The sequence below is a fragment of the Macroventuria anomochaeta genome, assembly GCF_010093625.1.
Source record: "Macroventuria anomochaeta strain CBS 525.71 unplaced genomic scaffold BU25scaffold_34, whole genome shotgun sequence".
Taxonomy (NCBI): Eukaryota; Fungi; Ascomycota; class Dothideomycetes; order Pleosporales; family Didymellaceae; genus Macroventuria; species Macroventuria anomochaeta.
The window spans coordinates 101,251-116,640 of NW_022985395.1; the positions used below are offsets into that span (position 1 = coordinate 101,251).

General features: G+C 52.9%; 4 protein-coding genes across 4 annotated transcripts; 2 read left to right on the forward strand and 2 right to left on the reverse strand.

Moving 5' to 3' along the window:
• Positions 1-2,205, reverse strand: BU25DRAFT_167206 (uncharacterized protein). The gene is made up of 2 exons (XM_033700789.1): positions 1,669-2,205; positions 1-1,608 (listed from the first exon to the last, which is right to left on the reverse strand). Exons 1-2 carry the CDS (start codon positions 1,877-1,879, stop codon positions 227-229), a joined length of 1,593 nt encoding a protein of 530 aa, XP_033558006.1. The 5' UTR covers positions 1,880-2,205; the 3' UTR covers positions 1-226.
• Positions 2,206-3,320: 1,115 nt separating this feature from the next.
• Positions 3,321-6,353, reverse strand: BU25DRAFT_167203 (uncharacterized protein). Its single transcript, XM_033700788.1, has 2 exons — positions 6,085-6,353; positions 3,321-6,031 (listed from the first exon to the last, which is right to left on the reverse strand). Exons 1-2 carry the CDS (start codon positions 6,173-6,175, stop codon positions 3,390-3,392), a joined length of 2,733 nt encoding a protein of 910 aa, XP_033558007.1. The 5' UTR covers positions 6,176-6,353; the 3' UTR covers positions 3,321-3,389.
• A 1,176-nt stretch (positions 6,354-7,529) lies between these two features.
• Positions 7,530-9,929, forward strand: BU25DRAFT_167321 (acid protease). Its single transcript, XM_033700792.1, has 2 exons — positions 7,530-8,329; positions 8,379-9,929. The coding sequence occupies exons 1-2, from the start codon at positions 7,615-7,617 to the stop codon at positions 9,782-9,784; spliced, it is 2,121 nt and encodes a 706-aa protein (XP_033558008.1). The 5' UTR covers positions 7,530-7,614; the 3' UTR covers positions 9,785-9,929.
• Positions 9,930-10,625: 696 nt separating this feature from the next.
• BU25DRAFT_167316 (SLT2-like MAP kinase protein) lies at positions 10,626-12,387 on the forward strand. The gene is made up of 5 exons (XM_033700791.1): positions 10,626-10,848; positions 10,907-11,039; positions 11,094-11,160; positions 11,213-11,527; positions 11,661-12,387. Exons 1-5 carry the CDS (start codon positions 10,736-10,738, stop codon positions 12,284-12,286), a joined length of 1,254 nt encoding a protein of 417 aa, XP_033558009.1. The 5' UTR covers positions 10,626-10,735; the 3' UTR covers positions 12,287-12,387.
• The last annotated feature ends 3,003 nt before the right edge of the window (positions 12,388-15,390 follow it).

Consider the following 15,390-nt stretch of genomic DNA (forward strand, 5'->3'; position numbering starts at 1 on the left):
CCTCTCGTTGAGGGGGCGAGCAGAGTCGCAAATGAACTTGCACCAGGTTGGTAACTGAGCTTAATTACTCTATTATTAAATTTTACGACTATGCTAATATCGCCGCCATGGGTATCTTCTTCTTGCTTCCTTCTATGTGATGATAAGCTATGTTATGCAAGTATAAGACGCTCGACAAGATTCTTCGTCCTCCGTTCTTCACACCTCGGTATTATGCCTCCGGATTCTACTTGTACAAGTCATCGCTCGTCTCGTTCTTCGCTGGCGCAGGGTGTGTGGGCTGCGGCTGCGTTGTTGCCGGGGCCTGCGATGGTTGAGTTGCCTGAGCAGCTGGCGCTTCACGAGCTTGTGAAGCCGGTACCTCGCTCACATTCGTAGGAGCGGCAACAGGTGCCGGTGGTGCAGGAGAAGGTGCCGCCTGTTGAGGCTGCGGTGGCAGCTGAGCGTTCGGCGGCGGCGATGTGGGAGGATGGTACGCTGGCTGAGGAGCCTGTGGTGGTATAGCTGTACCCGGTACCGGCGACGAGCCAACTACCACGGCATCCTTCGGCACATTGGTGGCGTAGTAGCCACCCTGCTGTGGGTAGCCTTGCGCCGGAAAGGGGTGGCCCGGTGTACCGCCGTTGGGGCCTTGCTGCCACCCAGGTGCGCCAGGCGGAGGAGGACCGTAGTAGAAGACCTGCCCTGGGGGCGCCTGAGCCATGGCTGGATGCAGTGGCTGGCCTTCCGGCACAATACCGACAGTCTGCTTGGAGAACTGGCCGAGAAGAGAGACAGGGTAGCGGCGCTTGAAGCCCCAAGACCAGTTCTTGAACTTCTGGCCTGCAGGCATCTCTTTCCACTTTTGCTGGAGCAGTTTCTGGTCTTCTTTGCTGCGCGCGTCTTGCATGCGGGTAAAACAGAGAACGCAGAGTGAGAGTAGGATCCAGCACACTGTGCCGCAGCGCATGGCGGACTTGCCCTTCATCAGGCGTGTGTACCAGAACCAGGATTCCAGGAAGCCGAGGAGGAAGATACCTGGGAGGATAGTGGCGATGATGATGATCCATGTCTTGAGGTCTGTACAGCCGCCGAAGTAGCAGGTACGGTAGTCTGTCCAGGAGTCATCGTCGTCCGATCCAGAGCTAGAGGAGCCGCTGCCGCCAGAGGTGCGAGTGCTGCTTGTGTACTGGGCCGGTGGGGGTGTGCATGAGGCGATGTAGTTGTAGTAGTTGTCGTCGTCCGTGCTGGTGAACGGTGCTGCACCCTCGGGGAGGTACCAGGTTGCGTACTCAGCAACGTACGATCGACCAGTGCTTGTGCTGACTTCTGTCGATGTGGGCTTGAGTTGATCGGTGACGATGGATGGGATATATGAGATCTCGGCTTGCGTCGCCACGGTGAAGATCGTAGGACAGCTTGCAGGCGCTGTCATGGTAACCGGCATGTAGTACTCAGTTGTGGAGTAGGTCGACCTTGTTGTCGCCGACGACGTTGTCGTATCGTAGTAATCGTAGGTAGTCCTCGAGACCAAGTCAGACTCCGCAACTGCGCCGGTAGCGTAGTACAATTGGACAATTTCGACATCTATGTAGGTTGACTCGTAGGCTGTGGAGTATGTCGCTGTGACTGTTGGTGTTACTGTTGGATTGATCGTACGTGTGTATGTGTATTCGTAGGTTGTAGTACTGCCGGCGTAGGTGTATGGTTTCACCGAAACATAGTCCATGTACCGGAGTGTGGCTGTCCAGAACATTGAAGTCTTCGACGAAGTCCGTCTGGTGTAGCCATAGTTGTAGTAGTCATCCGAGACCGAGTAGAAATTCGAGTTGTCTGTTGTCTGCGCATTCACACTCGCAGCACCCAATGCGAAAGCCGCAAGGACGTACTTGAGAGCCATAGCTCGTTGTTAATAAACAACCTTCGAAGTAAGTATCAAAACCTCAAGGCAAATATTATAAGGTTAATAGCCGCCAAACGCCAGGGCATGGAGGTTACTTTAACCTACCCAAGCTTCCCGTCGTCCTACCTCTAAACAGAAAGACATTGACCGGTCGCAGAGCCACATCTCCTTCTCTCTTGGCATTCTGCTGTTAGCTTTGCACAAACTGATTGTTCATCGATTACGCGACCAATAGAGCAAGTTTCACGACGCCATTGTAACGCAACTTACCCAATCGCGCGGGCCGTAGGATATCGTGAGCGCAATAGGGGCCGTGCCAGCAGGTGTTGTCAGGGAAGCCTCCTCTGAAAGCCTACGCGAGTCTACAAAGCACCTCTTCCGGCGAGTTCGGCAGGGGTAAACGGAATTGAATGAAGTATTTTAAGGCTACACGAGTCGTACCGCCTATGATCCATGCAGGGGGTCATTGGATGCCTAAGCGGCTCAGGGAAATTTTGCTGCACTGCGCCCCTAACATAACTCCAGGTCTGTCCAACTCAACGAAGAAGTATTGAATTGTAAGTCTGCTCGTAATGCCCTTCATGCTGCATCAGCAAGAGAAGCATTGAGGAACGAGGTTGCTGTATTGCAACATCACTCGGTGTGCGCGATGCAGCGAGCACGTCATGATGGGGTAGTGAAATGTGGTGTGAGTGTGGGCACCTTGGCAAGCCGACAAAGAGATTTAAGGTCGGAAGTGGCGTTCTCGATTCGGTCAGGGACCATCACGCAGAAACGCCGCGGCACAACGGTAAGCCCTATGGAGCATCGTGGCCAGGCATCAACACCCTCATGTCACGAGGCATCTTGGAGTCATCGCGGCACCTCGGGCACTCTAAACCAGCCAAAAGTCGAGGAACACCAACAAGGTCGCCCTCTTTGCCATGATACCACGCAACAACGACTTGAGATTAATTCTTAGAAAAAGACAGAATTGTAGAATAAGATATTCTCTACAATCCTGTCTTGTTAGGTTTTTGATATTGTGTGGTGTTGTGCGATTATTTTGGTTGGCAGAAGCACACTTTTTGTGAGTGCGGCTTATTTTGTCACCCGAGCACGGGAGTAAATGGGGAGAAAAGGTGACCTTCTTGATGGAGGTGTGTTGGCCGGCCGTTGATGCTGATGAGGCGTGGTGCTTGGCTGTGGCATGTAACTGCAAAAGTCAAAGGCAGAAGAGGATCACATGCTCCGGGCAGAGGGCACCTTGCGATGATGTTGACTCGCTTGTGATTGTGCAAGTTGACTGTGAATCAGTAGTATATACATTAGACTGTATAGTCGGTGCACGCCGATGTGCAACCTGGTTACGCCAAAAGGGCGGCGCATAAGAACTACGACACTAGAATACTGCAACCGCAGTCTCCATCGTGAAATTCCCAATGCTTAATGCCATGCCATGCCATGCAGATTCCTCCAACGCCAGTTATAATGCCATTCCAAGTCACGCGTGTAACAGAGTAAAGTCTCATACAAGCAACCACCCTAAGCAACCCACAACACCGAGCGGAGCGCTGATAGATGACCCCGGCCGCCATGCTCTTCCTTCTCGTGAACTCGTGGGTGCAGCTTGCCCTCCTCCACTCTGTCTCTCACTCGCACTTGCCGATGATGCTGTTCTCGTCCCTCTCGTCGTCGTAGCTGGAAACAGCGCCGTACTCGTGCTTCGACCCGAGCTGCCGTACACGAGCTCTGTCGCCTGCGGCGAGAGGACGATAGTCGTCCCATCGACCGTGATCGTGCCGCCAGGAGTCAACGTGTGCCCTCCAATAACAAACGTTGTTCCAGTCCCGGGTGTCGCGGTGTACATTTGACTCCCTATCGCCAGCAGCGGAGGATTCGTGATGATCGGCTGCGCTTGAGCTGATAAAGTAGTGGTGACTCCGTTGACGACAAGCGCTGTGGCACCTGGGGCGAGAGAAATGGTAGTTCCAGCCACGACTATGCTCCCTCCTGGGGTGAGCAAAGCGGTGCCGATCTGGTAGGTTGTCCCTATTCCTGTAAGAGGCCTGAAGACGCCGTTGCCGATTGTCAGTGGTGGTGGTGTGATATGTGCCGCAGCAACTACGGCCGGTATAACAAGGCTTGTCGTTGACCCATCAATTACCAGGAAAGATCCGGAGGGCGCCAGGGAGAGTGTCGAGCCAGAGACTGTAATGGGTGCGCCGCCTGGCGCAAGAGTTTGGCCCGAGATAACAAAGGTTGGGCCTGACCCGTCTTGATTGATCTGGCTGTTTTGGTTTTGTTGTTGGGATTTCTTGGGATCACTCGGGCAATTGCCCGGAGATCCTTCAGACCTGCTGCTTGTAGGCAGGGCCGTGAATGTCGAATCGCCAAAGACCAGTTCTGGCTGCACGTTGTTGACCTGCACTGACGCTGAACCAGATGATAGCAAGATCTGTGTTGAGCTGCCTATGACTATAAAGGCAGCTGAAGAGTCAAGGCTGACTTTTGTACCATCGATGACGGCAGTGCCGCCTGGTGTCAATGTTTGCCCAGGTCCAATGAAGAACTGTGTGGCGGCATTCGGGACGAAAGTTGTGGGACCTATCGTCAAAACAGGCGGTGCTGCAGCTTGAGGTGCTACATTGACGATTTGTGGAAGGATCGAAGTAGTGCCCCCAATGACGAGGGCTGTGGCTGAAGGTGCAAGCGATACAGTAGTTCCAGGTCCGAGTGTGATGGGAGCCCCTCCAGGTTGTAATGTTTGTGTGCCCACAACCACAACTAGCGATGGGCCCACCACAACTGGAATTGTTCCAAAAGTGCCAACCGTCTGTTGTTGCCCAGGTTTCTGATTGTGAAGCAGCGGCAATGATGTGCCTTTCGCGACAATCGCAGTAGCTGACGGAGCCAATGCGACAGGAGTACCACTGACGGTAACAGCTGGGCCTCCAGGTCTCAAAGTCTGTGAGCCTTCGACTACAACAGACGATGGACCCACCACAGCGGGAGCTGTGCCGACAGTACCAACAGTTTGTACTTGCGCCGGCTTGGTCTCCTTTCTGGGGTCACTGACAACGCCAGGCTTCACTGTTGGCGCAGGATTTTGCTGCTCGGTAGTCCTTGGTCCCACTGGCTCGGTCATCGTTCCGGAGAGGTTCCAATCTGTCATGATATGCGACTGTATACTGGTCAAAGTCTGATCCATGACTCCTAATGGGGCCTCATCATCCCAACCGAGAGCCGATGATTCCCAGTGAACAATGCCAGGGGCAAAAGTTGGCTGGTTGATGTAGAACATCTCAACGAAAATGATCACCGTAACAACGGCTTGCAGAATTCCAACATAGCAAGCCGACTGTGGGATTTGATCCATGAAACCACCCGGAACTGGACCGGTGGCTGTTACATCATGTTCGATGCCTTTTCGCCAGTACGATTGCACGTAGACGGAGCTCAACTCTACGGTCTTTGTGCTGTTTCCATGCTCGACCTCGTAAGCTGTGAAGTGAACGAAGGGAGTTGGCATCGTTCCTACAGTAGTAGCGTTCGGTCCAACCGAGATCGATATGGTCATTGAGGGCAGATCATTAAGTATAATATCGTAATTCCAGACTTCGGACATAGCTATCTCTCTACCAGAAGGTATGGGTGGGACAGCTGTTCTGTAAACTACGGCCGTGCTGGCGGCAATTGGTTTTTCGGTATAGGGTATGCATTCCCAAGCCGTCCAGTTCCATTCAGTGAATGTGGTCCATCCGGAGATGCATACTTCTTCAGTCTGGAGAGCGCTCACAGCATCGAAGGATGTGGTGTGTAGTAAGAATGTGTAAGATTTTGCGTTCGAGTAATTACCCCAAACACTCGTGATCGTCGCCAATGGATGGGTATAAGTTGCAGGGTGCCACCACTCGATACTCGCATCCGGAATGTGAACAGTACACGATGCATTTGATGTCCTCGTATAGTTGTGGAGAGTCGCATCGTAAGAATCGATTGGCGCAGGTCCAGTATCGGTAGGCCTAGGATTTACATAACCGCTCGGTAACGCAGTTTTAGCGACATAATTGTAGTAGGATGAAGGTACTATTGACGATGTTTGTGAAGCAGTCGCGGTTGTTGATTTTAAAGACTTAACCTTTGTTGTGCTGTTAGAGTAAGAAGCGGCTTGATGGCTTGGTTAGTCAATTACGAGGACGAGTCGAGGGACGTGACCTTACCTGTGTGGTTCGCGCTACCACGGCCTTGGAACCTGATGGCTGTCGATAAAGGCGCCAAAAAGAAGGCAACGAGCGAATACTGCAAAACCATGCCTTTCGCGATGTGCAGCTCATTCAGATATGCTGCGTAAATGAGCGAATTCGTAGCGACATGCTGACTCAACGAGAGGAAGGGGATATCTGGTTCAGCGTTAAGAGCGGGCCAACGTGTTTTGGACTCGACCGATCTGTCTCTTCGTGGAAGTCGTCGATGTATGGACAAGAGTTGTTGACTAGACCCAAGCCACCAGCTGGGTGCTGTCCGGCACAGCTCGTAACCTTTCTCCTCTTCCAGCAATCAACTCACAGTCGAGCTTACGCTCTGCGTGTGAAATATACCTCTCTACCAATGACTTGCTCATGCTCGCGGAAACCTAAGACGGTTGCTGTTTCTTACCCCAAGGTTGGTCAAGCGAAGCCAGCTGAGTGTAAACCACTTGGTGCTCGTTGACACCTTAGCTCTGGGGTACAAGCCACTAACGAACCGGCTGTACCTTTCCCGACATGGTTGATTGCTTGTATTTGTGCGCCCCCGCTGGTCGCTCGCCATGTAGATTGCACAACCATATATCGATTCCTTGCTGATTGTTGATACTATGCGGCACGGGTTAAATTGCAGTTTATGCTCCTGGGAAGGCACAGCTGTCAGCTATGCCATGCTGCGGGTTTGGCGAAGTTGATACAACACGTTTGGAGACGCATGTGAGCTGCATCGAGAAGGCATGCAAGCCGGCGAGATGGGTCGAAATCTTGTGGTCTTTCCCCTGTCGAGCATGCCGATCAGATGGAAAATTTAGTGTAGCGCTGACAAGCCAGAATTCGGCGGGCTAGACTTCACAAGAACACTCAAGTGAGGGAAACCAGAGTACGTCTCTCGCGTCATGAGCGAGTGGCTGCGGGCAGCCGAAGATGTGGAGGTCAGGGTCTACGGGCGGAGCGCCATGCTGCAAGCCTCCAGGTGCATAGAGCTCAAATTGTGAGAACAGGTGTTGAGCGCTGCTATGTCGAATCTGTGGGCTGTACTTGGGGCCGGCAGGAGTACCATTTGCTACCAGACGGCACCATGCTCACACAGCGCCGGATGTAATTTTTGAACTATCATCCGGCATCTGGGAAGAACGGCTGGACCGTCAAGCAAAGCCAAAAGCCGCGGCAGGAAGGTGGTTATCGCAGCAGGCCTGATGCCGCAGTCGCAGCGAATCGCATGACTCGGCGTTCTGGAGAGAGCTCAACGTCCGTGTCGAGGGCGCCAAACGCCCCTAGAACAGCGTGCCTTGGCTGCGAAGGATCCCTTGACTACCGGCTGAGATCTTGGAGTTAGTCCAGCCCTATCTCGGGGTCTATCACGCTGCCTCCGCATTTCTCACCCTCATCTTCCCAGCGCTGGAGGCATTCGACAATGTTGGAGTGGTGATACGTTACTGTTGTCGAGGTTGCAGATGTTTGGCTGGTCACGCCTTCCTCCATTCGCTCCACTAAAAGCTTAGCGTCATGCTTCTCTACCGCGGCGGCCGTTGCGCCTACACGACAACGCTCCTGTTATGGACATCCCTCTCGCTATGCTCGGCCACTTATGTGCAGAAGAACACCACCACCACCCCGGGCTACACACTACTGCCAGGAGTGTCGAGCGTACCAGCGCCTATAATAGTCGCGCCAGACCAGGGCTTCTTGGGCATTGATGGAGCATGGAATACCTTCTCTTTGCGAGTGGGCTCACAACAGTCCATTGCTAATGTCTTTCCGTCAACAGCTAGTCAGCAAATATGGGTTGTAAATCGCGACGCTTGTGTAGGCCAGTACGAGGATACGAGCATCAACAAGACGGTGATCGGATTCGACCAGAAATGCAAGGGCAGTCGCGGATACTTGTTCAACACCACGGAGTCAAGCACCTGGGATGAACAAGGCTTCTACGGTCTCTGGGTCGGCGGTACTTATGGGTTGTCTGGCAATGGCTACTACGGTTATGATGCGGTTGGGCTTGGTATACCGGGAGAGGAGGGTCCAACAGTCGACAACACCACGATCGGTACGCTCAAAAACTCCAACTTTTGGCTGGGTCAGCTGGGATTGCATCCAAAGCCAACGAACTTTTCGGCCGATTTATTGTCAACGCCTCCCGTACCTAGCTACATGACAAGGCTTTTTGAGCAAGGCAATATCCCCAGTCTGTCATTCGGCTACACAGCGGGCGTCCAGTACCGTACGTCACCACTCCCTCAGTTCAAATCTCCACTCTCTGACCAACATAGATGATACGCTGTTCCTCGGCAGCTTGACCCTCGGTGGCTACGATTCCTCGCGATATATTTCGAACAACGTCTCTTTCGTCTTCTCACCTGACAACGAACGTGATTTGGTTGTAGGACTTGCTGGACTGACTGCAAATACCACCACTCGGTCCGACATCAACCTTCTCCCAGCTGGGACGGATGACGTGACCTTGTTGATCGACACGACTGTAGCAGAGCTCTGGCTACCATTGGCGATTTGTGAAGCTTTCGAGAAAGCATTCGGATTGACGTACGACAACACAACTAAACTATACCTCGTGGACGATTTGCTGCACCAAACACTGCTGGCTCAGGATCCCAGTGTCACATTCAGCTTGCGCCAGGCACACACTACGGATCAGACGGTACAAATCACATTACCCTACGCCGCATTTGACCTGGAAGCCCAACACCCTTACAGGGGCTTGAACGAAACGACAAGATACTTCCCTTTGAGACGTGGCGACAACAAAACTCAGTGGGCTTTAGGGAAAACATTTTTGCAGGAAGCTTACATCAAGGTGGATTGGGAGAGATCTCGCTTTAACGTCTATCAGTGCGACTGGACCTACGGCAAACCGACTAACGTCGTATCTATCGTCTCACCCATTTATGCGGAAGTGGCCACCGCCATCACGAAAACGGGAGAATCTCACACAGGGGTAATAGTCGGCATCGCTGTTGGCTGCGTATTCATTGTAATCTTCATAGCCACTGCCATTGCTGCATACCTCTGGCGTCGACGTTGCAACGCAATAGCAGCGAAGTACGCAGCTGATGCCGCCGAAGCAGAGGCCGCAAGGAAGGCGTCGCCCACCGATAGAGATGAGCCTCTCTCTTCACCTGTGAGCGAGAAGGTGCCAAACGTGTTTCCCAAGGCCGAGCTCCCTGGACAGTCGAACGTCCATTGGCATGAGATGGGTACAGACGACAAAGAGAAAGGCTCCATCGAGGTCATGGAAGTGGACAACACCGAACGACCTGTTTACGAGATGCTTGGAGACATCCCTGCCCCCCAGGAAGCCGCCGGTCGTCAGCTGTCTGAGAAAGAGACGATGCTAGTTCGAGAAAAGAACATCAATGGGGTCGATACAAATGCAAGGACTCAGGCCACATCAACTATTGCTCGACCTGCTCCAGTTGCATCTCTGGATGATATCGCCATGGTGAACACCAGATTACCAAGCAACGGCGTGTCACCCGTCACACCACGAGCACCCAGAAACGGGGCCCATCTCGAGGCAGGCGATACGTTATTTCAACTGCCACCATATCGTGCACAGCGAGACGGTCGCTCCGTTGATGACCTACTCTCTCCCATCTCTCCTCTCGATGCGCCTTCATCGACGGACAGCTCGAGACGGCGCTTCTCTTACGAGTCATGATTACGGTGTTGTGGGCGTTGGGTTGATGCATACTTACAATTGGCGTTTTTCTGGTGTTGGCGCCATCGGTGGAGTCCATCTCGATCTATTTAGCGGCATACGGCGCAACAGGGGCGGCGGGTATGGCGTTCAAGATCTTGAATCATAGGTATATAGGGCTGGGTTTGGATATATTGATGGTTTACCTTGTGCGAATACTCCTTCTTGTCAATGAGTACTTGCACGCAGATACTATCAACACCGATACATATCGCTACTATGACACGCTTCGTCACCTGATACATAGTTTATGATGATACGAGCTCAACCTCCTCGTTCGAGCAACGGGAACGCCAATCCGTGGATTCCACGGGGCACAACGGTGATGTCGCTCGAATGGGCATCAGCCCTGTGGCACGTACGTCAGTGCCTCTCGCTGGATCTGATGCTGAGTGGTGGTTCACTCGGACAGAGCGGTCTGCTAAGCTCGCAGCTCCCTGCGGCTAGCCACATCAGGCTCACCATCAGCTGCACGACCCAGTCTCACCCCTCCAAGCTCACGGGAGACGCGACAGGCACGACCGCTTTTTCTGGTGTGTGCCATAGTCAATCGCTTCCTCATATCTTCTCGCGTTTGCTGAGCTGTGCGGTGAAGGATCTGTGCAAGCCTTTGTCTGCATCCACACGTAAGAATTCCTCGTTTCGAATTGTCGCCCCGCCTTGTCCTGCCTGTGCCTGTCATCACACCTGAATCTCGGCCGCAGCGCCTAGAGCTGTCCTTCGTAGTATAACATCCCAGCTGCCGCCTGCTGGAGCCTGCAAAGCCTGCCCTCCTTCCTTGCTGATCAACCGCCGCGCAATCTCCAGGCACGCTCGCTTGACTGCCGCGACAGCCTCGCCCCGCCACAGCATCCCCCCCACGACCCCGCCTGAGCCTGAGCAACAGCAGCAGGAGCTGCCACAACCGCCGCCATGTCCGACCTCGCGAACCGCAAGGTCTTCAAGGTCTTCAACCAGGAGTTCGTCGTCGACGAGCGGTACAATGTGACGAAAGAGCTGGGACAGGGCGCCTACGGCATTGTCTGGTAAGGACGCGCGGGCACATGCAGGCCGCGCACAGGATGCTGATTGTCGTGTCTACAGCGCCGCTACCAACAACCAGACCGGCGAGGGCGTCGCCATCAAGAAGGTCACCAATGTCTTTAGCAAAAAGATCCTTGCCAAGCGCGCCCTGCGCGAGATCAAGCTGCTGCAGCACTTCAGAGGCCACCGCAACGTAGGCAGCCTGCACATCTAAATCCACACACAACCACATACTGACTGCATACAGATCACATGTCTCTACGACATGGACATCCCCCGCCCAGACAACTTCAATGAGTGCTACCTCTACGAGGGTATAGCCCTCCCCAGCACCGCACACATTGAACAATGCTAACAATGGCGCAGAGCTCATGGAGTGCGACCTGGCAGCCATCATCCGCTCCGGCCAGCCCCTTACCGACGCACACTTCCAGTCCTTCATCTACCAGATCCTGTGCGGTCTGAAGTACATCCACTCGGCGAATGTCCTCCACCGCGATCTCAAGCCCGGTAACCTGCTCGTAAACGCCGACTGCGAGCTCAAGATCTGCGATTTTGGTCTGGCGAGAGGTTTCTCCATGGACCCTGAGGAGAACGCGGGATACATGACCGAATACGTCGCAACTCGATGGTACAGAGCTCCTGAGATCATGTTAAGTTTCCAGAGCTACACAAAAGCCAGTACGTACACAACATGCTCCACTTTCACCGGCATCAAAGCGCATGCGTAGCATGTTCAGGGTCCAGAGCCGCTTTAACCGGACTCCACATGGTCTGCCCTTAACTCCGAATTTGTAGGCTAACAGCCGCACAGTCGATGTATGGTCAGTAGGCTGCATTCTGGCTGAACTTCTCGGCGGCAAGCCCTTCTTCAAGGGCCGCGACTACGTCGACCAGCTCAACCAGATCCTGCATTACCTTGGAACCCCCAATGAAGAAACCCTCTCGCGCATCGGCTCCCCCCGTGCCCAAGACTACGTCCGCAACCTCCCCCGCATGCAAAAGATCTCCTTCCAATCCCTCTTCCGCAACGCCAACCCTGACGCCCTCGACCTGCTCGACCGCCTCCTCGCCTTCGACCCCTCAAGCCGCATCTCCGTTGAGGAAGCCCTCGAGCACCGCTACCTGCAGATCTGGCACGATGCCTCCGACGAGCCCTCGTGCCCCACAACGTTCGACTTCCAGTTCGAAGTCGTCGACGAAATTCCAGAGATGAAACGCATGATTCTCGACGAGGTCAACCGCTTCCGCCAGATGGTGCGTGTCCAGCCTAGCGCAGGCGCCGGGCAACAGCAGCCGGGCCAGCAGGTCCCCATTCCGAACAACTATGACCGTGCGGGCTATGAGGACCCGAGGCCGCAGGAGGCGTTCAACCAGCAGACAGGGCAATGGAACGATTTGGAGAGGGATCTGCAAGGACTCGATGGGCGGATGAGATAGGCTCGGAATCTTCGAAGCCGTGCTCTTGAGAAGAGATGACGAGGATAGGAGTTTGGATCCAATATGGTCTAGATTGAGATTTTGTGTAGCCTCTTGATGGAGGACCAATGCATAGTGTGAAATGAATCTGCCAGCACACCCACACTGCAATCCTCAAGCCCAGGCACCCGCCAGGAGGCATTCACACCATCATGGCTCGCATCACAGTAAGCCCTCGTCAACGGCGTCCGATCTATCTCCTACCCCCATTGCTTGCATCCGTCTCCCGTTATAGCTCAGCTTAGAGGCATTCAATGTACTCAGTCTGCAAATCACGGCCCTGGACATTGTCTTGCCAGTGTTGCTATCTAGGTCGGTATCCTCTCGCATGTGCTTATGACCGCAGCTCTCAGGCCTAGACACCGCGGCCCCAGACGTCTTGTTGGCATCAACATGCGTGCTAACCCTTGTCTTGCGCTCAGCAGTTGCGGTATCGGCAGCCGCTTCACCAGTATCGCACGCAGTTGCTAATATGCTAGCTGTCACTTTGCTCGTGTCTCGCTCAGTGCTAATTCTCATGGTTAGCCTGAGTAGGCGGAGCGGTTCAGAGGCTGAAGAGGCCAGCGCTGTGTATCTGCACTAGCATAGGATATACAAGCTAATGCTTAAGGTGCTTGCCGCCCTTGCTGCCACTTATGTGGGGCCATTCAAACGCGCCATTCTTGTCTTTAGCCAGTTGGTTCAGCTGCTTGAAGGCGTGGCCCTTGGCATCTTTAATAGTATCATAGTAATCGTAGAGTGCAAGCTTCCTCAGGAGCCGCTTGTGAATGCAGAAAAACACCTCTCCTGTGAAGCAGTTAGTGATGCAGGGAATGAGCAGAGAAGAGCACATATGCTAGTAGAATATGCTGCCTTTAAGCTGTCCTTGGGGTACAAATGTTAAAAATATAGTTAGCATTCTAGCTCATCAAAGAACAAGCACATTAGAGCTAGGGGAGACAGTTAGAGTCAAGGGAGTGGATGAGAGTGAGGAGGTGTTGTGCGTAGCTAGGGGCTCATATATATATATATATATATATATAGTTATATATATACATCAAGACTCCGACAGGTGTGCTCAACAACACAGCGTTCTCAGCAGTCAAAGTGTGGAAGGGTTGAGATGTTGATTGATCCTTAGAGCTATGGGCTAGAATCGATCGAGACTATATAGTAGAAGGGGATAGCAGTGAAGGGTTAGGGAAGCAAACTGAGCTAACCGAATGAGCTGGACAATCAGTGCAGCGGACCGTTAGCAAACACTGCAACGGACCGCTAGCAGCAAACAGATGGCGATCGGTGGATACCTTCACTCCCTCCGACACAAAGTGTTGCCCCTCACGCTGGTATCTTCTGTGACGCGCTTAGAACCGTCCCCCTTGTACGCTCGGTGATTGCGGCCTTGGAGGTTATCTCGCTGGTGTAGCCCTCCGCGCTGGTGGACTTTGATCGGCCTTGTTGGGCGGCGCAGGTAAGAGGTGGAAAGCGCCAGCCGCATGCGATTGCAGACTCTCAGTTCATGGTCCTAGCCTACTCTGATGTAGTACACCGAAAGCTGGAGGATGTCAAGGTGTTGGTATATCTGTAAGGCAAGAACTTTGCTTTCGCGCGGCCATTGGGGATGACCAGTTGACTGTGGTGTACTTTGGAGCATGCCATCGTCCAGACTGCTATCCACCGACCAGAAGACTAGATATCTAACGTGGAGGTCTTTATTTCCGAAAGCGGGGACAAAGGGACTACGACGTTGGCACCGTTAGACCTACCCCGGAGGCATTCGCATACCTCTGAGCTGCCGAGGTCAGGCCATCGTGAGTTAAGGGTCGAAGTTAGGTGTACCACGGTTCAGAGTAACTCGGCCTATCGGAACGCAAGCTGTCTCTTGCTACTATGGTGCATGCAGTTTTTGGTAGTTACTGCACCAAACTGTTATACCGTGCACCAGACGGGGCAGCACGTTATTCGGTTTGAATATACAATGTGCGTCGGAAGAAGGGCCTGACTACCTCCAGGGCTCGTATTGAATGTCGTCAGTATAGATCTTGTAAACTACAACGTTGTAGCTGCCTCCAGTTAGACTACCAAAGTTGGCCCAAATTGACAACTGTGCTACTCTGACTCTTGTCTTCTATAGAGGTCTGAAGGCCTCTAGCCTTATCTTTGCCAGGTTCAAATTCCAAATGTCTCAAGATTGCCGCATATTCCGGGCTCGCAGGATCTGACCTTAGATCGAAAAATGCCGCGCTTCTGCAGGTTAGAAGGAACCGTACCCAATAGACTAAGGTCTCCCCCTGCTACCAGGAAAAACCGGTGCACAGGAAAAAAAATCTCTAAACCAATGTTCTAACCATTCAACCCGGCTGTCCAGCAGCTATAACTGAAATGTTGTATACTCCACAAGGTTGTCTGATAGTCCCTTGTTTGTGATAGAAAATTACACATTCTTGTTGCGGCTTTTGTCTTTCCATACAGCACGCCTCGCGATCGCGATAGGCTTTCACACAAGCTCAAGATCCTGTACAGGAGAACTACGATATTTCGGGGGTTTAATAATATACCTTAAGATAGGAAGAAAATTGTCGCAGTCCGAAATGTTCCGGATTGACGCGCTCATCGCATATCAACAGAAGCTAATTCGAGGCAGCTTACGTCAAGCAGTATTGTAGCATTGGCTCTGGTATTGTAAATTAAGCTAGTCCTTGCCTGGCACAAAGCAACAGACTGGGCTTAGTGCCCTCCCCTTCGTTCGTAGGAAAATCGCCCCGATCAGGATTATGGGCATTAAACAAGCCCTAATTAATCTCTCTCCTTGCGGATTGACTACCCCACCGCGTAGGACTATGGAGTCATTCAGTCAATACCACTCTTCAACCCACCGTCCTACGAAGGTCAAACAAGCACAGTAATATCCCTTTGTAAGAGCATGATCTGTTCCTGAGATCAAACAGCAAAATTACAGCGGTCTTGCGCATACTTACAGACATCCTCTCAGCACAGCCAGAAGCTGCAACAACAATGCACCCCTGTTCTCTTGTTTAACATTACGATGATCGCCACTTCGGAGGCTCCAGAGTCCGATTCACCGT

Coding starts and splice junctions, on each gene's coding strand:
- BU25DRAFT_167321 (XM_033700792.1), top strand. CDS start 7,615: ATGCTTCTCTACCGCGGCGGCCGTTGCGCCTACACGACAACGCTCCTG. Junction 8,330..8,378: donor CACAGCGGGCGTCCAGTACC/GTACGTCACCAC, acceptor TGACCAACATAG/ATGATACGCTGTTCCTCGGC.
- BU25DRAFT_167316 (XM_033700791.1), top strand. CDS start 10,736: ATGTCCGACCTCGCGAACCGCAAGGTCTTCAAGGTCTTCAACCAGGAG. Junction 11,040..11,093: donor ACTTCAGAGGCCACCGCAAC/GTAGGCAGCCTG, acceptor GACTGCATACAG/ATCACATGTCTCTACGACAT. Junction 11,161..11,212: donor TGAGTGCTACCTCTACGAGG/GTATAGCCCTCC, acceptor ACAATGGCGCAG/AGCTCATGGAGTGCGACCTG.
- BU25DRAFT_167206 (XM_033700789.1), bottom strand. CDS start 1,879: ATGGCTCTCAAGTACGTCCTTGCGGCTTTCGCATTGGGTGCTGCGAGT. Junction 1,609..1,668: donor ACCATACACCTACGCCGGCA/GTACTACAACCT, acceptor TAACACCAACAG/TCACAGCGACATACTCCACA.
- BU25DRAFT_167203 (XM_033700788.1), bottom strand. CDS start 6,175: ATGGTTTTGCAGTATTCGCTCGTTGCCTTCTTTTTGGCGCCTTTATCG. Junction 6,032..6,084: donor TGGTAGCGCGAACCACACAG/GTAAGGTCACGT, acceptor CAAGCCATCAAG/CCGCTTCTTACTCTAACAGC.